This window comes from Erythrolamprus reginae, chromosome 5 (assembly GCF_031021105.1).
Source record: "Erythrolamprus reginae isolate rEryReg1 chromosome 5, rEryReg1.hap1, whole genome shotgun sequence".
NCBI lineage: Eukaryota > Metazoa > Chordata > Lepidosauria > Squamata > Dipsadidae > Erythrolamprus > Erythrolamprus reginae.
In genome coordinates, this window is record NC_091954.1 from 24694266 (window position 1) to 24711599 (window position 17334).

The 17334-nt window shown below is 38.8% G+C and overlaps 1 protein-coding gene across 6 annotated transcripts in view; it reads left to right on the forward strand.

The window, feature by feature from the left end:
* Positions 1 to 5047: 5047 nt before the first annotated feature.
* Positions 5048 to 17334, forward strand: part of LOC139168381 (putative lysosomal acid lipase/cholesteryl ester hydrolase) — a 37452-nt gene continuing 25165 nt past the window's right edge. The window contains exons 1-4 of one of the 6 annotated variants that reach the window (XM_070753960.1): positions 5563 to 5790; positions 12685 to 12728; positions 13738 to 13844; positions 16017 to 16134. In XM_070753960.1, coding sequence (XP_070610061.1) covers positions 5687 to 5790; positions 12685 to 12728; positions 13738 to 13844; positions 16017 to 16134 — 373 coding nt within the window. In that variant the 5' untranslated portion in view covers positions 5563 to 5686. Of the gene's footprint in view, positions 5177 to 5562; positions 6053 to 12684; positions 12729 to 13737; positions 13845 to 16016; positions 16135 to 17334 lie in introns of those variants that run through there. The other 5 variants (XM_070753958.1, XM_070753956.1, XM_070753959.1 and 2 more) reach the window with 5 other exon arrangements.

The window sequence follows — 17334 nt, forward strand, 5'->3', positions numbered from 1 at the left end:
TGCGTGGCACAAGCCCTGCCTGTGCTACTCGAGGAGGTAGCTGGGCTGGCGGTGGGGTTCCCCAGACTTATTGTCTTGGGGGACTTCAACCTGCCTTTGCTCGGTGAAACCTCTGGACTGGCACAGGAGTTCATGGCCACCATGGCAGCCATGGACCTGACCCAAGTAGTACAGGGTCTGACTCACGAGGGGGGGCACGCACCCGACATGGTATTCCTCTCTGAGCAGCTGAGTAATGGTCTGAGACTAAGGGGCTTAGAAGTGTTGCCTTTGTCATGGTTGGACCATTTTCTACTGCGGCTTGACTTCCTGGCTCCAATCCTCCCCCACAGGGAGGCGGAACCGATTAAGTTGTTCCGCCCCAGGTGCCTGATGGATCCAGAAGGTTTTCAGAAGGCGCTTGGGGTTATTCCAGACACACTCGTCCACAGTTCGTCAGAGTCTCTGGCTGAGGCCTGGAACAAGGCTGCAGCGGATGCCCTAGACTGAATTGCTCCGTTGCGACCTCTCCACGGCACTAGACCCTGTAGAGCTCCATGGTTCAACGAGGAGCTCCGGGAGTTGAAACGCCAGAAGAGACGTCTAGAGAAGCGATGGAGGAAGAGTAAGTCTGAATCCGATCGAACACTTGTAAGAGCTCATATTAAGACTTACAAAGTGGCGCTCAAGGCGGCAAGATGCGCGTATCATGCTGCCTTGATTGCATCAGCGGAATCCTGCCTGGCAGCTCTCTTTAGGGTGACCCGCTCCCTTCTTAACTAATATCAATATCAACTTTATTTGATTAGTCAATCGACCATATCAAAGCAAGGAAAAGGACCACATTGGTCGTCATAAAACTGTGACTGGTTAAAATACAATAAAATTGGCTAAAATAGAGGGAATTTGAATAAATAATAAGTTAAAATGCAGTACAATATGCTAAAATTGAGTAGTAAAACATGAGAATATAACTCGTGCAAAGGATTATATTAAACAAATCTAAGATACTGATATAAAATATTCTTAAATGAGTTCATCTCGTTTGCATGCCACCCCAATATGTTCTATAAAACGTATTCTCATCTGAACAGCCCTGACTATAAACTTAGTGGTTCTAGAAACTACATATATATTTGTACCCTGAAGAAAATATGATAATTGTTTATTACAGTCCCAGTGTATGATTTTGTCAAGTAGGGGCTGTAAATACTGAGGTCTTACTGAGGAGTATTATTTACAATTGAGTAGCACATGTGCAATGTCTTCTATTTCTGGTGCACCGCAAATGCATGTTCTCTCAAAATATGGTACTTGGTGGAATCGTCCATATTTCACCATAGAATCTAACTGCTCAAATCTTGCTCTAGTGAATGCTATTCTATGGTATTGGGTCAGACCCATTGTCAGATATTTTTCTAGTTGAAAGGCTGTTTTGTTCTTGGCTAACCATTTCAGTGACCTGCACTTACAAAGTGTCTCAATATCAGTTTGTGCATTAACATCTAAGACTCTTTGTTTAAATATTGCCTTGGCCTGATGTCCAGCTGAAAGCATTGAGAAACCGAAAAATTGGGTGGTTTGAAAAAGTTGGTTGACCCATGTAGTGGGTTTGGGTGTGCCCATCTGTTCTTCTAAGCACATTTTTGGGAGTCTGTCAGGTTCCATTGGGAGAATCCTCCACCAATAGTTGAAGACTTTAATAACTGTTAAACTGTAGATGGAGTGGATGCCAGTTTCAGCTCTTACTGCTGCTGCGGATGTATTTCTATCGGTCCCCAAGATGGTTCTTAGAAAGCATGCTTGGTTTTGTTCTAGTGGTGCAGCCTTTAACAGGCCCCACAATTCCGCACCATATGTTAGCACAGGTGTGGTTTTTGCTTTATAGACCTTTAGAATTGGGAGCAGGGAGCTTGGGTGATTATAACTAAGTAGTTTAATTAACGTTTTAGAGCTTGCTGTGGCCTTCGTAGAACTTTGTTTAAAATGATTGGCCCAGGGCCCTGTATCTGTAAAAACCACCCCTAAGTAGGTGAATCTGTCTATTTGTTGTATAGGCTCCCCATCTAAATACCAGTTATATTTAACTCGCCTTTTCCCAAAAACCACCACTTTGGATTTGTGCTTATTAATGTTCAAGTAGTTAAGAGCACAATAATCACTAAATTTCCTCATCAGTCTTCTCAAGCCCACTTGAGAATGTGCCATCAGAACCATGTCGTCAGCGTATAGAAGGATGTTAATATGTCTATTGAGGATCTTTGGCATGTGAAGGTCTGTGAAATGGAGAAATCCTGGAATGTCATTGACATAAAGGTTAAATAACATTGGGGCCAAGATGCATTCTTGTCTGACTCCTTTGTAGGTGGGGATGCTCTGAGTAAGAGAGCCACTGACTCCAGTACGGACTTTCAGACATGTGTTTGTGTAGAGGGCCTTTATCAGAAATAGTAATCTGGGTTCCATGTTTAACTTGGCCAGCTTCTTCCATAAGATATCTCTGTTTATAGAGTCAAATACTGCGCTAAGGTCTATGAAAGAAGTAAACAAATGTTTGCCATCAGTTGTATATTTGGTAATAAGATGATGTAACACAAAGCAGTTATCTATTGTAGAATGTTCGTGTCTGAACCCGGTCTGTTCTTCCCCAATTATATTTTTCTCAATTACCCAGTCCTCTATTTTCCTCAAGAGATGTTTTGCATGCATCTTAGCTGTTATATTGATCAGGCTTATGGGTCTATAGTTTTTTGGATCTTCCTTGTCTCCTTTTTTATGTATGGGAACTACAATGGAAAGTTCCCATCCTGCTGGAATGTGGCCGATCTTGTCTATGTACGTAAACAGGCTTGCCAATAGTGGAGCCCACCAGTCACTGTGTTCTTAAAAAGTTCAGGAGGCAGGAAGTCTTCACCTGGTGCCTTACTGGGTTTCAGTGACTGTATAATCCGTTTAATTTCTGTCACTGTAACCGGTTGCCAGGTAGGAAGATTATCAAGGATCTGGGGCTGAGTCATCATCTTTCCTGAGTTATCTTGCTCAGGGGTAGCAAATAAGGTGGTATAGAAATCCTCCCAAATTGAGGCTGGGATGGGAATATCAAGTAGGAGCCTGCGCTCGTTCAACAAGCCAGATGCAAGATTCCAAAATATAGCTGGGTTGGGCCCTTTTGCTGACTTTTCAAGCTTAGACCAGATTGCGGCTGTATATTGAGCTTTCTTATTAGCTATTAGTTTCTTGTAGTTGCGTCTGAGCTTTAACATCTTTGCATGTTTACTTGGTGTAGGATTTCTTTGGACCAAACGCATGACTGTTCTTAGTGACTTTTTTGAACGAGAACACTCAAGATCGTACCAATGTGATCTAACGGACTGTCGATTCCTGACTGGCAAGTTCTGTATAAAAAAGTTTCTTAGTGTGCTACACAAGTTAGAATATCCAATAAGGATTTTGTTTGGGTCTTCAGTGGGTGTTAGCAACCATTTTCACCCAGGATTGGGCCCTCTCAGAGTTCATAAAACTAAAAATTGCCTTTGTATCCACCTTGCACCAATTGACCCTCCTGGCTTGCCTCAGTTGAAGGTTAGAAAGTAGTTTCTTGTCATGTGCTGTGGGTGGTCTTAAATCAGATTTGACATAAAAATTAACTGCAATTGGTTGATGATCACTATCTTCCCTTGTATAGATTTGGATATCTGAAAAGAAGCTATTCAATTCAAATACAATCAATTCAATTCCATTGAGACACATATATAATCCAAGACACTGCTAGACTTCCCAGCGTGGAAGGTGAAGGGATATATAAAGCAGCTGCTATGCCTCCTAGTATGTGAAGGTTACATGTGTATGTCAAGGAGATCAGATTGGAGCCCGCCGCGTTCCTTTTAGAGTCCCTGGAGATAATGCCCAAGTGTACATAGTCTTGCAAGGAGGCACCCACCCTAGCGTTAAAGTCTCCCAATAGGATCACAATGGCTTTGTGATATTTTATATTTATCTCCACAATTGTCTTTTCTAATTGCACCCAGATGTCAGGGGAAAAACATGGGGATGAAGATGGGGGTAAATATGCGTTTAGCAGCACTACTTCAGTTGATTTGTATTTGAATTGAATAGCTTGAAAGTAGTAGGGGTCTTCTCAAAGAGCCAATTGGTGCCCTTGCCAGCCCATCTCCCTTTTGACTTAAATTTATGTGCGGGTGTATACCAGGATCTAAAGCCTGTTAACTGGGCTTCTTAATCACTGGTGGTTAACCATGTCTCTTAGATTGCTATAATGTCAAATTTGGAGAGGAAATCCAATAGGTCTCCATCTGACATTCTGTTCTTCCAACCGGATATATTCCATGACAATATCTGAATAGAACTTCCTTGTTTTTTATCTAGAGGGGTGACTAGCATTGTGTTGGGGTTCATAGTTGAATGATATGGCTCATATAGTCAATCTGCAGGTAAGATAAGGTCCAGCATTCCTTCAGTATCTAAAAAGACTCATTGATTAAAATTTGGTCTTCCTTTACCATTCTCTTGCTGGTGAATGAGGCCAGAAACGCTGAGTAGAGGCTTACATGTGCCTGAGTCATTGGAAGGGGCATCACTTTTTAAGTGAGCTAGGCTACAGGTGTCCATCTCATATTCCTGTTGTAGCCCACTGGCAGACTCAGATTTTGAGGCCCAGGGTATTAAGCAATCAGAGCCTTCCTCTTGTCTGCCAGCAATATCTAATGTGGTCTGCATGCCTGAATTCATCCTAGCAAGGGAAAGGACATTAATGCCAGCAGGATCTTTCTCAGGACAGTTGCAATTACCTGGAGTAGTTGGTGACACTAGGTCAATTAGTGGATTGACTGTATTTTGTGTTGCCACTAGGGTCTCTCTCAAGGCATCTAATCTTCGAATAATATCCATTTGCTCCAAATCTGTCAAGGTACCAAATGTTTTGGTCAGGCTTCCCTCCAATGGGTCCTCTGTATCTGGACCAACAACTCCCAAGGGCATAGTTGATAAAATACACTTGTGATTGTCTGGGGTTGAATTGACTCTTTTATTCTTTAAAGTGACAGTGCTCTCTGGGCTTGTTTGGCTTAGGAGTGGTCTGAGTTCCTCTGAGTGGAACACACGCTTTGGGAAGATTGAAAAATGACGGAGAAAGGGTCTCATTCTAAACAGCATACTAGAAATTGTGGGCTGCCTAAAGGTAAGTAAAATTCGCTTGCAATCTCTACTGAATGGGAGCCATTCAGCCTTCTCCAGATCAATCAGCTTCCTTTCACAACGGAGTAACTGACTTAGGGATAGGATGATTGCTTTTTTTGTTCCCCAGCGTCCTCTGTTTATACTATTATTTGATATTTGTAGGCTGAATTGCTTGGGTTGTAAATAATAGTTGCGGTTCGAATGCCTCCCTTCCTTGTCTGTGTGACCTCTAAGCACCTTCTTCTCACCCTTAGCCACCTCCGTGGTCTGCAGTCTCTGCTCATCAAGTTGATTTTCAATAAACTTCACGAGGGCCTCTTTTAACGAATCAACCTTTGCTTTAACCGTGGTCAGCAGCTCAAAGATAGAGCGTACGGTTTGTGCTGTTAACAGGCTTCGTCTTGATAAGAAGTCAATTATACTCTCATTATTCAAATTTGTCAAGTTTGGCTTCTCACCCCCTTCTTTCGAAAGCTCTGCAGCTGGGCGGAGGACAGGAATCTGTTCAGAGATGAAGGAGGGGTCCTCCTCCTCTGCAGAAGAAGCAAGATCTATGAGATGTTGGCTTTCTATCTCTGCTTGTTCATCCCACTCCAATGCCTCCTGTTCTCTTAGGTATTAGGTTACTCACAGGGAGTGGCTGCCTGCTTCTCAGATAGCTGTCGACCTTCTGTTGTTTCAAGGGCTTTGGTGAAGTTTGTGATGCAGAGTATGTGTGTTGCCTCTTCTTGCTTTTTCCCATGTTGGTTAATTGTGAAAACCTCCAGTGTCCAGCTCTCATTTTCTCTGGTCTTGCTTCTTGGCCTCTTTTTTTTGGTATAATTTATAATAAATTATAATAAAGCCAAGAGGAACTGCTGTGGACACATTCCACCCGGTATGGATTTTAAAAAGTTTTTTTAAAAAAATGAATTAAAAGTATAAAATATTTTGTTAAAATGTAAAAATGGAGTTAAAAGTTTAAAATAAATTAAAATTACGTTTAAAATTTAAAAATATAAATGAGTTAAAAAAGAGAAGCTGTTTACTTTTGGAGGAGCTCTTTAGAGTCAGTGATGCCTGTCCTCCATCTTGGCTCCTCCCCCCCTGTATCAGAAACTCTTAGTATTAATAGTTATTAAGCAAAGCTAGCAGTTACCTTCTCTTAGCAGTCTCCGCCTTTCTGGATGCCACTAGGTCACCTACTTGTCACAGTCCTATTGTGATTGTCATGTAATTCTGGCAAATGCCTACATTATTGACCAGCTGACAAAATTCCACAAAGCCACTAGACTAGGCAATTACTGTGCACAGTGGGTATAATTCCCAAATTACATTCCATTCTTTCTCTTCTTCCAATGCACAGACCACACCTCCATATTATAGAATGGAAGATGTAAGTGTGCCAGTAGCCGTGTGGAGTGGAGGAAAAGATATTGCTACAACCACTCATAATGTGGAATCATTGCTTACTCAAATCCGTCATTTAGTTTTTTACAAGAATATTCCTGACTGGCAACATTTTGATCCACTCTTGGGTTTGGATACTCCACAACGTTTCTATCCTGATGTGCTTGAATTGATGGAGAAATACAAGAATTAATATCAGGATTGGAGTTTGGCAAAACAAAAACAACGATATCTCAGATGTCGGTGGAGATTCTCAGTCATCCAGGTCATGGTTCACCTTTGGAACAATATCTCAGCCATTTGCCCGTTTCTTGAAATCTTAGAATCCACCTTTTTAAATTGAATTTATTAAAAACCCAACAATGCATAGCCTTTACATAATTTCAAAGTTAAACATTTCAGGTTTTCTACTTCTACTTCTACTTTATTACTTTTTATTACTTTTTCTACTCCAACTTCTACTTTATTACTTTTCCTGATGGCTTATTTTACAAAAATCCATATAAATCAAAACTCAGAGGGTTAGCTGCTATATTAGCAAAATTCATCTCTGTTATTCCACAGAACCTTTGAAAAAGTCTCAGGTTAGATCTGACTTTTCCCACACATATCTCCTATAGGAAAATAGTTTTACAGCTTAAGTTTCTTTCCTTTCATTATTCTCATTAAATTGGACAGTTTAATCATTGATAATCTGTAAGAAAAATGCTTTAGCCTGCTTTACTGTGTTTACTATTTTACTGAAACAAATTCAAACAAGGCTTAATCTAACATTTGTCTAGGAATGTTTTTGCTATATTAAACATAGATGATCTTATAGTTGTTCTAAGTTCCATCATTTCTCCAGCTTTTGCATTCTAATTACCATGTACCCTTGATTAAAATGGTATTTAGCATCCCTTGCAGTTTTTCATTAATTTCTCAATGTTGTCTATCCCTGCTTCCTAGAACTGCATACATTTGTATACCACTGATATTGACTCTATATATTGATTTTTTTTCTGTTTGTGTTTGATTCTCATATTCTCATAATAAACATATATCCATCCTAAGATAAAATACAGGAAATAGTGTAAGGGCAGACTAGATGGACCATGAGGTCTTTTTCTGCCCTCAATCTTCTATGTTTCTATGCCTTTTTGGAAATGCTGTTACAGTGAGTTGTGGGGCTTAGATTGTTTGAGATGAGTACTTCTAGGTCCTTGACAATGTGAGCATCATTTACGAGATCATTTCCACCCAGCTTGTATTCAGTGTTCTGATTTTTTTTTTGTCAATGTGTAGGACAGAGCAATTATTAGTTGAGACCATTATGTCACTATTCAGACACATAGTCTTGGTCATTTTGTAGGGCAGCAGCATTGTCAGTGGTGTTAAATAATGTTACATCATCAGTGAAGAGGACACAGCTATTTTTAATGTGATCACATAGGTAGGTCATTGATGTAAATTGTGAGGCCTCTAAATTGCTATTTCTCCATGTAGCACTACCAACAGTGTAGAATGTATCCTCTGTCTAGAGTTTTAGGCATGCATGTTGTCAAAAAGAAAAATGGGTTTTTCTCTTCTGTCAGAAGTACAAACCCAACAGCAGATGAAAACCTGCTTAACAAGAAAAAGGATCATAATAATACATGTGAGACCTGTTTGTGAGAATGTCTGTAAAGATAGCAGAGAAATATAAGTTCCTGAACTGTTGCTTTGTGTTGTTGAATCTTCCTTTCAGCAATGTTGCAGGCAAGCAATTGAACATCACCAGAGAGAAAGCTTGCTGGTTCTGTAAGAAGAAGATATCAGATAGCAAACATAAGAGTTATTGGATCTCCAATGCTTTTGAAGCCCAGGTCACATAGTAAGAATTCCCAATTGGCTAGTAACTTGCTAGAACAGGGGTGGGCAATTGATTTTGCCATGGGGCCGCATGAGAAATTGGGATGGATTTAGAGGGCCAGACTAATATAATTAACTCAGTTCTACCCAATACTGTAAAGACCCAGACTCTGGCCTGACCTAAACACCCGGACCCATTCTACAGACCCTTAATTGTTTGCTTTACTGCAACACGGTGCACAACAGTCACTGCGCTGGAGTGTTTGTGTGGTTTCTGTGCTCGGCCACTCTCGGTAGGAGGTCAGGGTCCACTCCAGTGAGAGGATGAAAGAGCTCACCGCATCTGCTGGGACTCCTCTGGTTCCTGCTTTTGTCATGATTCATCAGGAAAGCAGGAACCGGAGGAGTCCTGGCAGACGCCGTGAGCTCTTTCATCCTCGCACTGAAGCGGACCCTGACCTCCGCGGGCTGGTCACAGACAACGAGTGGGCCGGATGTGGCCCGTGGGCCGCCCCTTGCCCAAGTCTGTGCTAGAAAGAGATAGCAAGTGACTAGATGACACCATCTAAAGATTGGCCCCCTTACCCTTTGGAGGAGGCCTCTCAAAAGTAATCCTTAGTGATCTCCCAGAAAAGTCATTTTGAGATGACCATTTTCAGAGGTGGGCTGCTAAGGTGGAAGGTGTTCGCCCCCAGGTAGTGAAATAGCCATGGACACGCAGATGTGCCATGGACGCACCTGTTTGTCTGCATGCGATTTTGCTACCTGCCCAGGTGTAGTAGCATAATTGTGCTGAACTCCGCTAGCACTCAGAGCCACGGGGGTGAGCACACATCACTGTCCCACCTTAGTAGCCCACCTCGGACCATCTTACATTGTAACTTCATCAGTGTTATTTCCAATGAAGAACAAGATAATCATTTTAAGTGAAAAGAGTTAATGTCATTATATATTTTGATTAAATTAAAAATATATTTCTCTGGATTATTTCTGAAAAGTGATTCTCTATAAAATGCTAATGGTGCCAGTAGTGGATTATCGTTGTTTTCATTTACCACACCTTGCTGGGTGTGGAGGTGGAATTGCGGTTCAGATTTACTGTTCTTTGCACACCTGTTGCCTCCTTATGTCCCCAGTGAATATCAGCTAACATGATTAAATGGTTTTATACAAGATTTTCTACTCCCTTGTATGTCTCTTGGATTTATGCCTCTCTGCAAGAAACAATCACCTCTTAGAATGGTTGATTTTTAAATACTTGTCAAGTTGTTTCTATTGCAAGAAATGTCAATAAACCCACAAATAGCTTAGAGGGTGGCTTATGTGCTGTCTCTTCTTACTATGCAGTGAAATCTTTTTCTTTCTCCCATTCACATAACTGATCTCATTCATAAATTATATTTTTCTCATATTCATCTTTCCTATTCTTGAACAGGAAGCAAATGCAGTCATTTGAGGGTCCTTGATTTCAGCTGACTTAAGTGTATGGAAGAGCAGATTAGCTCTGAGCTCTTCTTTGCAATATTGCAGGGATTAGGACTGCCTGGTTTCTCTATTATTTGAGTCTTTCCCCATCATCAACAAAGCAGAGTTGCCAATAAAGATGTAATCATGAAACAGGTGTTATAGGAGGCAGGTGTCTTGGAGTTTTGTAGCCACTAGCAGAGTACAGTAGCTAAACATCCTTTTGAAAGCTTCCAAAAGAGATGAAAAGAAAGCATAGTCAACACAGTGAGACAAAGCACAAAGTAAAAAACATTTTACAAGTTGGCTTTTAGCAACAGTGCTGTTATTTATGCACATTTATAGGAAGATAAAAAGAACCCATCTGTTTAGGCTCCAGTGCTTTTGGGTCTGTCTTGATTTCAGGTCTGTCTAATCAGGTACACTATTTTTTTTAAATGACAATGTGCTAATTGACAATTTGCTAAGCTCTTCCTTGACTTTATAACTTCTCAGTTATAAATATGCTGCCCCTAAGATGTTGACAGCATATATAATAATAATAATAATAATAATAATAATAATAATAATAATAATAATAATAATTTATTAGATTTGTATGCTGCCCCTCTCTGAAGACTCGGGGTGGCTGACAACACAATACACAATATACAAATCCAATATTAAAAATAGATAAAAACCCTTATCATAAAAAAGTTCATCACAGAACCCAAACAAAACCATACATAACTCGTATTAGCTAAGGGGCCATGAGCATCATTAGGAATCAGATTGAATAACTCCTCCCTTGTGCAGGGGTTGGACTAAAAACTCTCCTTTCAAGCCCTATAATTAGCTAATGTTTTAATTTCTTCTCCTGGGTAATTTCTCCTTTCCCCAGTGTTATAGGAGATGAATTAATGGCTTGAGACAATTTATGTGCAATTTATGCTGGCAAACAAATCAATACTCCTATTTTTCCCACAAAACCCCTGTGACATAAGTTGGGCCGAAAGAAAGCGAGGATCCCCTCAGATCACTGGATCACAGACGGTGAGGCTCCCACCATATCCCTGATGAAGGTGAAGTCGTATCCCCAGCTAAGGGGAGGCTCGTGCTCTCACCAGATTGCCATCTCCGCTGAAGATCGCCGCCAAATCTGAGGCAAGACTACCACCAGATCCCCACCAGGTTCCCTGCTGAAGGCAAGGCTGCTGAGACAAGGCTGCCACTGGGTCCTGCTGAGTTCCAGAGGCTACTGCCAGATTCCCACCAAATACAAGGCTACCACCAAATGGGAATAGTCCCTGAGGCAAGGCTACTACCAGATTCCTACTGGAGGCAAGGCTATCTAGGCAAGGCTACCACCAGATCGCCTCTGAGTGCCCTGCCAAAGCTAGGCTACAATCAGAATCTGCAGAACATTTCATGCCCATATAGGCCTTATCAGCCACCAGTGGACACATCATGGACAGCCCACAACCTGTTAGATGTTAAGGTCCTCTTCAAATATGATGAACAAACATCATCACAATGACAAACTACTGTTAAAATTAAACTTTTATGGCATTTCTGGATCCCTGCACAAGTAGATAGCTGCATTCCTGTCAAACAGGCAACAAATAGTCAAAGTAGGGAGTACCCTATTAAATCCTGCACCAGTTTAACAGTGGTGTCCCCCAAGGCAGTGTTTTAAGACTCACACTCTTTCTACTTTATATAAATGATCTTTGCAATCATATTATAAACAGCTGTGTCCTCTTCACTGATGATGTAAAACTATTTAACACCAACAACAATGCTGCTGCCCTACAAAGCAACCTTGACTATGTGTAAGAATGGTCAAACAATTGGCAACTCCAAATCTCAACCAACAAATGTTCTGTCTTACACATTGGCAACAAAAATCATAACACAAATATGGATATGACCTCATAGACAAGGACCTTGGAATACTTATCTTAAATGATCTAAGCCATTCACTTAATTAGCTGATTCACTTAATCAATCTCCTTGCTTAGCAATGGAACATTTGGTTCCAATTCTGGTTGTAAGTCTCAATTCTGGTTGTAAGTTGAAGATTACATGTACTAAATTTTCACCTTCTTTTAAAGTTAAAAACAGAAAACATTCTTCTGCCAAGAACCTAACTTTGCCCAGAACCTAACTGATCTAACTTTTATCGGTGCCAGGCTTTTATTGCTTGTAGCATTAATCTATTTATGTATCATGTTATTTTATTATTTATATTGTTTAATTAATTATTAAACAAGATGGGCAGCTTCATAAAAGTTTTAAACAGAAAAAATAAATAAAATCTATACATCATCATCATCATTCTTTCCATCATAGTTCAGCAAAAGATTCATTAGAAGTTACAGAAATATCAAATAAATATACCATTGCTGGTCAAATAGTCCAATTTTATATTCCTTCTTTTTGCTTTGACTTGTAAATCTTTCCTATGGCACTGCAGGATTTAATCTTTCATTGATCTTAGAATTTAAAAGGAGTCTTCAAATTTTTTACCAACCTACTTTTAAAATTTCATAAAGAGGCACAATCCATGAGTTCTTTCCCAAGGTGTTTCATGTCCAAATCCCATAAAAAGCATAATATAGATAATGAGACGCCTCAGACAATTGTGTGGCAGTTTCTGTTTTTCTGGATTGTCTTTTGTTTCCCTGAGTCAGCCAACTGAAAACTTTAACTGGATACAGATTTTAACCTAAGGGTTTTTTTAGAAAATTTGTTCAGCTTATCTCTTACATCATCCTTTGTAATCACTTAAATTGCTACATTCACCAACTTACTTGTACTTAGTATATTCTGTTAAACTTTATGCAGCATCTCTTCAGTATTCAAGGTCTCCAGCACAATAAACTTAACAGGTAAGCATTAGACTTTTACTACTGAATTTAATTTTCTTGCAGTGACAGAACTGATCAATAATTCTAGCTGGGGATCATGGAGTTTGAGTCATTTAAAGAGTCAGGTTTCAGAATGATTATTATCCAATACTTTGAAAAAATAGAGCAGTCAAAACTCTGTTTTCCTACATGTATGGATTGAAATATGTGACATGCCTCCCTCATTCTCATGTACCTCGTTTTCATTTTCAGTACATGACAATGAGGAAAGCATACTTCAATCCACACAGACATTTATAGTGTAGAAGAACAGGTTTTGTAGTTATCAAAACCAAGATCTTTTCTTTAATAATATTTTCTTATTGCATCCCTGCATCCTTAATCACATGGACCATGTTGATTGGCTATTGCAGTGTTTCCCAACCTTGGCAACTTGAAGATATCTGGACTTCAACTCCCAGAATTCCCCAGCCAGCAAATGCTGGCTGGGGAATTCTGGGAGTTGAAGTCCAAATATCTTCAAGTTGCCAAGGTTGGGAAACACTGGGCTATTGCATACAGTGGGAGCTCCTGTGCCTGCTGTAGGCTGCTGTGCCTGATAGCACATGTATAAAAGAGATGTCAGAGCACGGCCGAGATGAATCATTTTCCGATGTTCCTATCATTCTGGTTGTTCTGCTTTACTGAATAAAGAGTTCGGCTTGACATGGCTTGCTGGTTTTCCTAATATTTAATACTTCTTAAATGACTTTAAATTATTTTTTGAATGTAAATAGGGTTGTGTTTTTTTAAAAAAAAGAATAGATTGTTTTTATTAGTATAATTATTATTCCTATAGTGAGAATGGTCAGCTATTCTCAGAACATAAATCTAGGAAATGCTAACTAATAAAAGTTGCCAAATTGTTTTAGTTGTGAAGACAATACAGTCAGGCCTTTGGGAAATTTATTCTAATACCTATCAAAAATGATTCCTGAAGATTTTCAGGCATTAAAATTATAATCTTAAAATATTATTATTTTACTCACAGGTGGGATGTGGGTGCTTCTGGCATTGGTATGCTTAATCCAGAAGACTACAAATTCAGAATACTCTTTCAACAGAAGACATTTGAATCCTGAAGGATTTATGAAACCCGTAAGTTGTTTATATCAGTGTTTCCCAACCTTGGCAACTTGAAGATATTTGGACTTCAACTCCCAGAATTCCCCAGACAGTGAATGCTGGCTGGGGACTTCTGGGAGTTGAAGGCCAGATATCTTCAAGTTGTCAAGGTTGGGAAACACTGGTTTACATAAAACAAGAATATATTTTTTTCTGATTGTGTTCATTGCTTCAGTCCTTGACATACCAAGAGTATCTTAACTCATCACTTGGGAAGAACCTCTAAAGTAATTTAGGGAGATTCTGGTTAATCCAGGTTGTCCCAAAAATGCTTTTTCCAAAAGGCAACTGTCTTTTGGAAAACAAGTTTGTCTTGGGTTTTTTTTTTTCTTATAAGAAATGAGAAAAGAAATGTTTCAAAGAAAAAGTTAAGAAAGTCTCATTGCCTTCTGGAAAAGGCACCTTTGAGTGAGACAACCTCTGAAGTAGAAATCCATTTGTTCTGAAGCTCCAGTATTTATGATGATGTTATGTTATTATAATATGACAGAACCAGAACATGTTCTATTCCGCTACCCAGTAGGGATAACAGTACATAATTACAAGGTACAGACCTATCCTAAGAGTAACTCATTTAGCAAAACTGTCAAATTGAGAAGCTTTCTTGAACAGCTCCAGAGTTGCCATAGGAGACGGGAAATCGTGCCTCACAACTTTAGTGAGGAATTCACACGTCAGTCAAAACAAAACATATCCTAGCTGGCCAAAGTCAAGGCCGTCTCCATGGAGCCCTACTAAGGCCAGAGAGAGTGACTTCTACAACCCATGAAATTGTTCATTAGGGAATTTGATTGGTGACATACCTTGGGTGGAAGGGTAACGAGGTCAGAAGCTAGGCGCAAACTGGGTGAAGTCAGAGCTGGTCGTGCCAACATGGCATTCTTAATAAACAACTGGATTTTTTTTTAAAAAAATTTCAAAATGGCTTGAGGCTCCTGATTTTATTAGAGCATTGATCAGAACCCTCACATCAAGCCAGCTCTACCAAAACTAAGCAAAAATGACTGGGATTCATGAGGTGTGGACTCTCCATTTGTTTTCTGATACCTGAGATGCTTGGAGAGAAACACAAGCCATGTGACAAGAGCATTCATTTGACCCATCATACAAATTTTAGAAGCAAATCAACAGTCAACAAAAGAGCTGCTATTACACCTACCAAATGTCAGCCAGTTGTACTATATTCTAATTGGTCTGTTTGTGATCTAACATGCAGTTCAGGCATAGCTTTTAACTGTTCTGTATTTATAATTTCTGCATATTCCATTATTTATTTATTTATTTGTTTGTTTGTTTGTTTGTTTATCTGTTTGTTTGTTTGTCCAATACACAATACATATTGAAGAGAATAGATATGTAGTAATATATATAAAGAAAAGGATAGAAGAAAAGATATAAAAATAGAGGAGAAGATATATGAAAGGAAGAAAAGCTATATGAGATAAAGGAGAGACAATTGGACAGGGGATGAAAGGCACACTGGTGCACTTATGTACGCCCCTTACTAACCTCTTAGGAACCTGGAGAGGTCAATTGTGGATAGTCTAAGGAAAAAATGTTGGGGGTTAGGGGTTGACACTACTGAGTTCGGTAATGAGTTCCATGCTTCAACAACTCGATTGCTAAAGTCATATTTTTTACAGTCAAGTTTGGAGTGGTTAATATTAAGTTTGAATTTGTTTGAATCCAGGATTGCTAATTCACTAAATCTGAAGATAGAAACATATAAGATTGACGGCAGAAAAAGACCTGATGGTCCATCTGGTCTGCCCTTATACTATTTTATGTATATCATCTTAGGATGGATGGATGTTTATCCCAGGCATATTTAAATTCAGTTACTGTGGATTTACCAACTACGTCAGCTGGAAGTTTGTTCCAAGCATCTTTCAGTAAAATAATATTTTCTCATGTTGCTTCTGATCTTTCTCCCAACCAACCTCAGATTGTGCCCCCTTGTTCTTGTGTTCACTTTCCTATTAAAAACACTTCCATCCTGAACCTTATTTAACCTTTTAACATATTTAAATGTTTTGATCATGATCCATGATAAATCCACAAAGATATATGGAGCAGAAGTATATTCAACTTATTGAAAATAGCTGTTTACCTTAGATATTGAGTACAAATTTATTTCATTTACAGACTGAAGTCATCCAATATTGGGGCTACCCCAGTGAACAGTATCAAGTTCTGACTGATGATGGCTATTATCTTCAGTTAAACAGGATTCCTCATGGAAAACACTGTTCCCAGCATGAAGGTAAGTCTGAAATGTGGCATTTCCACATTGGATTACATATATATTCAAGTGGTCATTAATGCTGTTCTGCTCAAAAACACACCCTAAAGTTCTGTTCCTGGGTCTATTTGACCCGGACCACAAATTGTTCATTTTAGGTACAGTACTTATATTTGGTCTTTTTGAAAACTTTTTTCACTTGGAAACAAGTTTGAACATTTCTGCACACAATGAAATGAAAATTGAAAGAAAAAAATAATGCTTATTGGTTTATTTTGCTGATAAAATGCACCCCCCCATTTTTGTGGATTTATTTTCAATTTATAGATAGTTTTGCCTGCAAAATTCATTCTATTTTACTAAAGTTGATGTGGGATTGAACATAATTTCTGAACATAATGATATGAAAATTGAACTAAAAAAAATGATGCTTATTGGTTTATTTTGCTCATAAAAGGCCCCCCATGCTCATTCTCAAATTGGCTTATACTCGAGTATAAGACCATATGATCTTATATTCAAAAATAAACCGATAAGCATCAATTTTTTCAGTTCATTTATATTTTTCTTTTGATCAGGAATGTTCAATTTTCTATATCAAACCTTTTGGGGGGAAATCCTTTGGAGATTTGTAGTCTAAAAAAATATAAACTGACACAAAATGCTCAAAAATTGGGGGGGTATTTTTGATGAAAATAAACCAATAAGCATCAATATTATTAGTTCAATTTTCATATCATTTTGTTCAGAAATGTTCAAACTAGTTTTCCAGTGAAAAAGGTTTTCAAACAGACCAAATTTAAGTACCTAAAAGAATTTATTTTTCGGGTCAAATAGACCCAGGAACAGTACAAAGTGTAGGTAAAATTTTGCCCAGAAAAAAGTTAGCCCCCACACCCCAAAAATATTTTTATGATAATCAGCAGTGTTAAATTTAGTAAATTTAGTAAATCAATGCCTAAGATATTTCTGATTTGGATCCTAATTTTTTTTTAAGTGAAAATTGTTTCAAGCATTTGTTTGGGGGGGGGTGAGGACTTATTTCTGATAAAAAAACCCAATAAGCATCATTTTTTTCAGTTCATTTATACTTTTCTTATGTTCAGAAATGTTCAAACTACCAATCCCACACCAACTTTAGTAAAATTGAACGCATTTTGCAGGCTAAACTATCTATACTGTAAATTGAAAAAAAAGTTCACAAAAAAGGGGGCTGCCTTT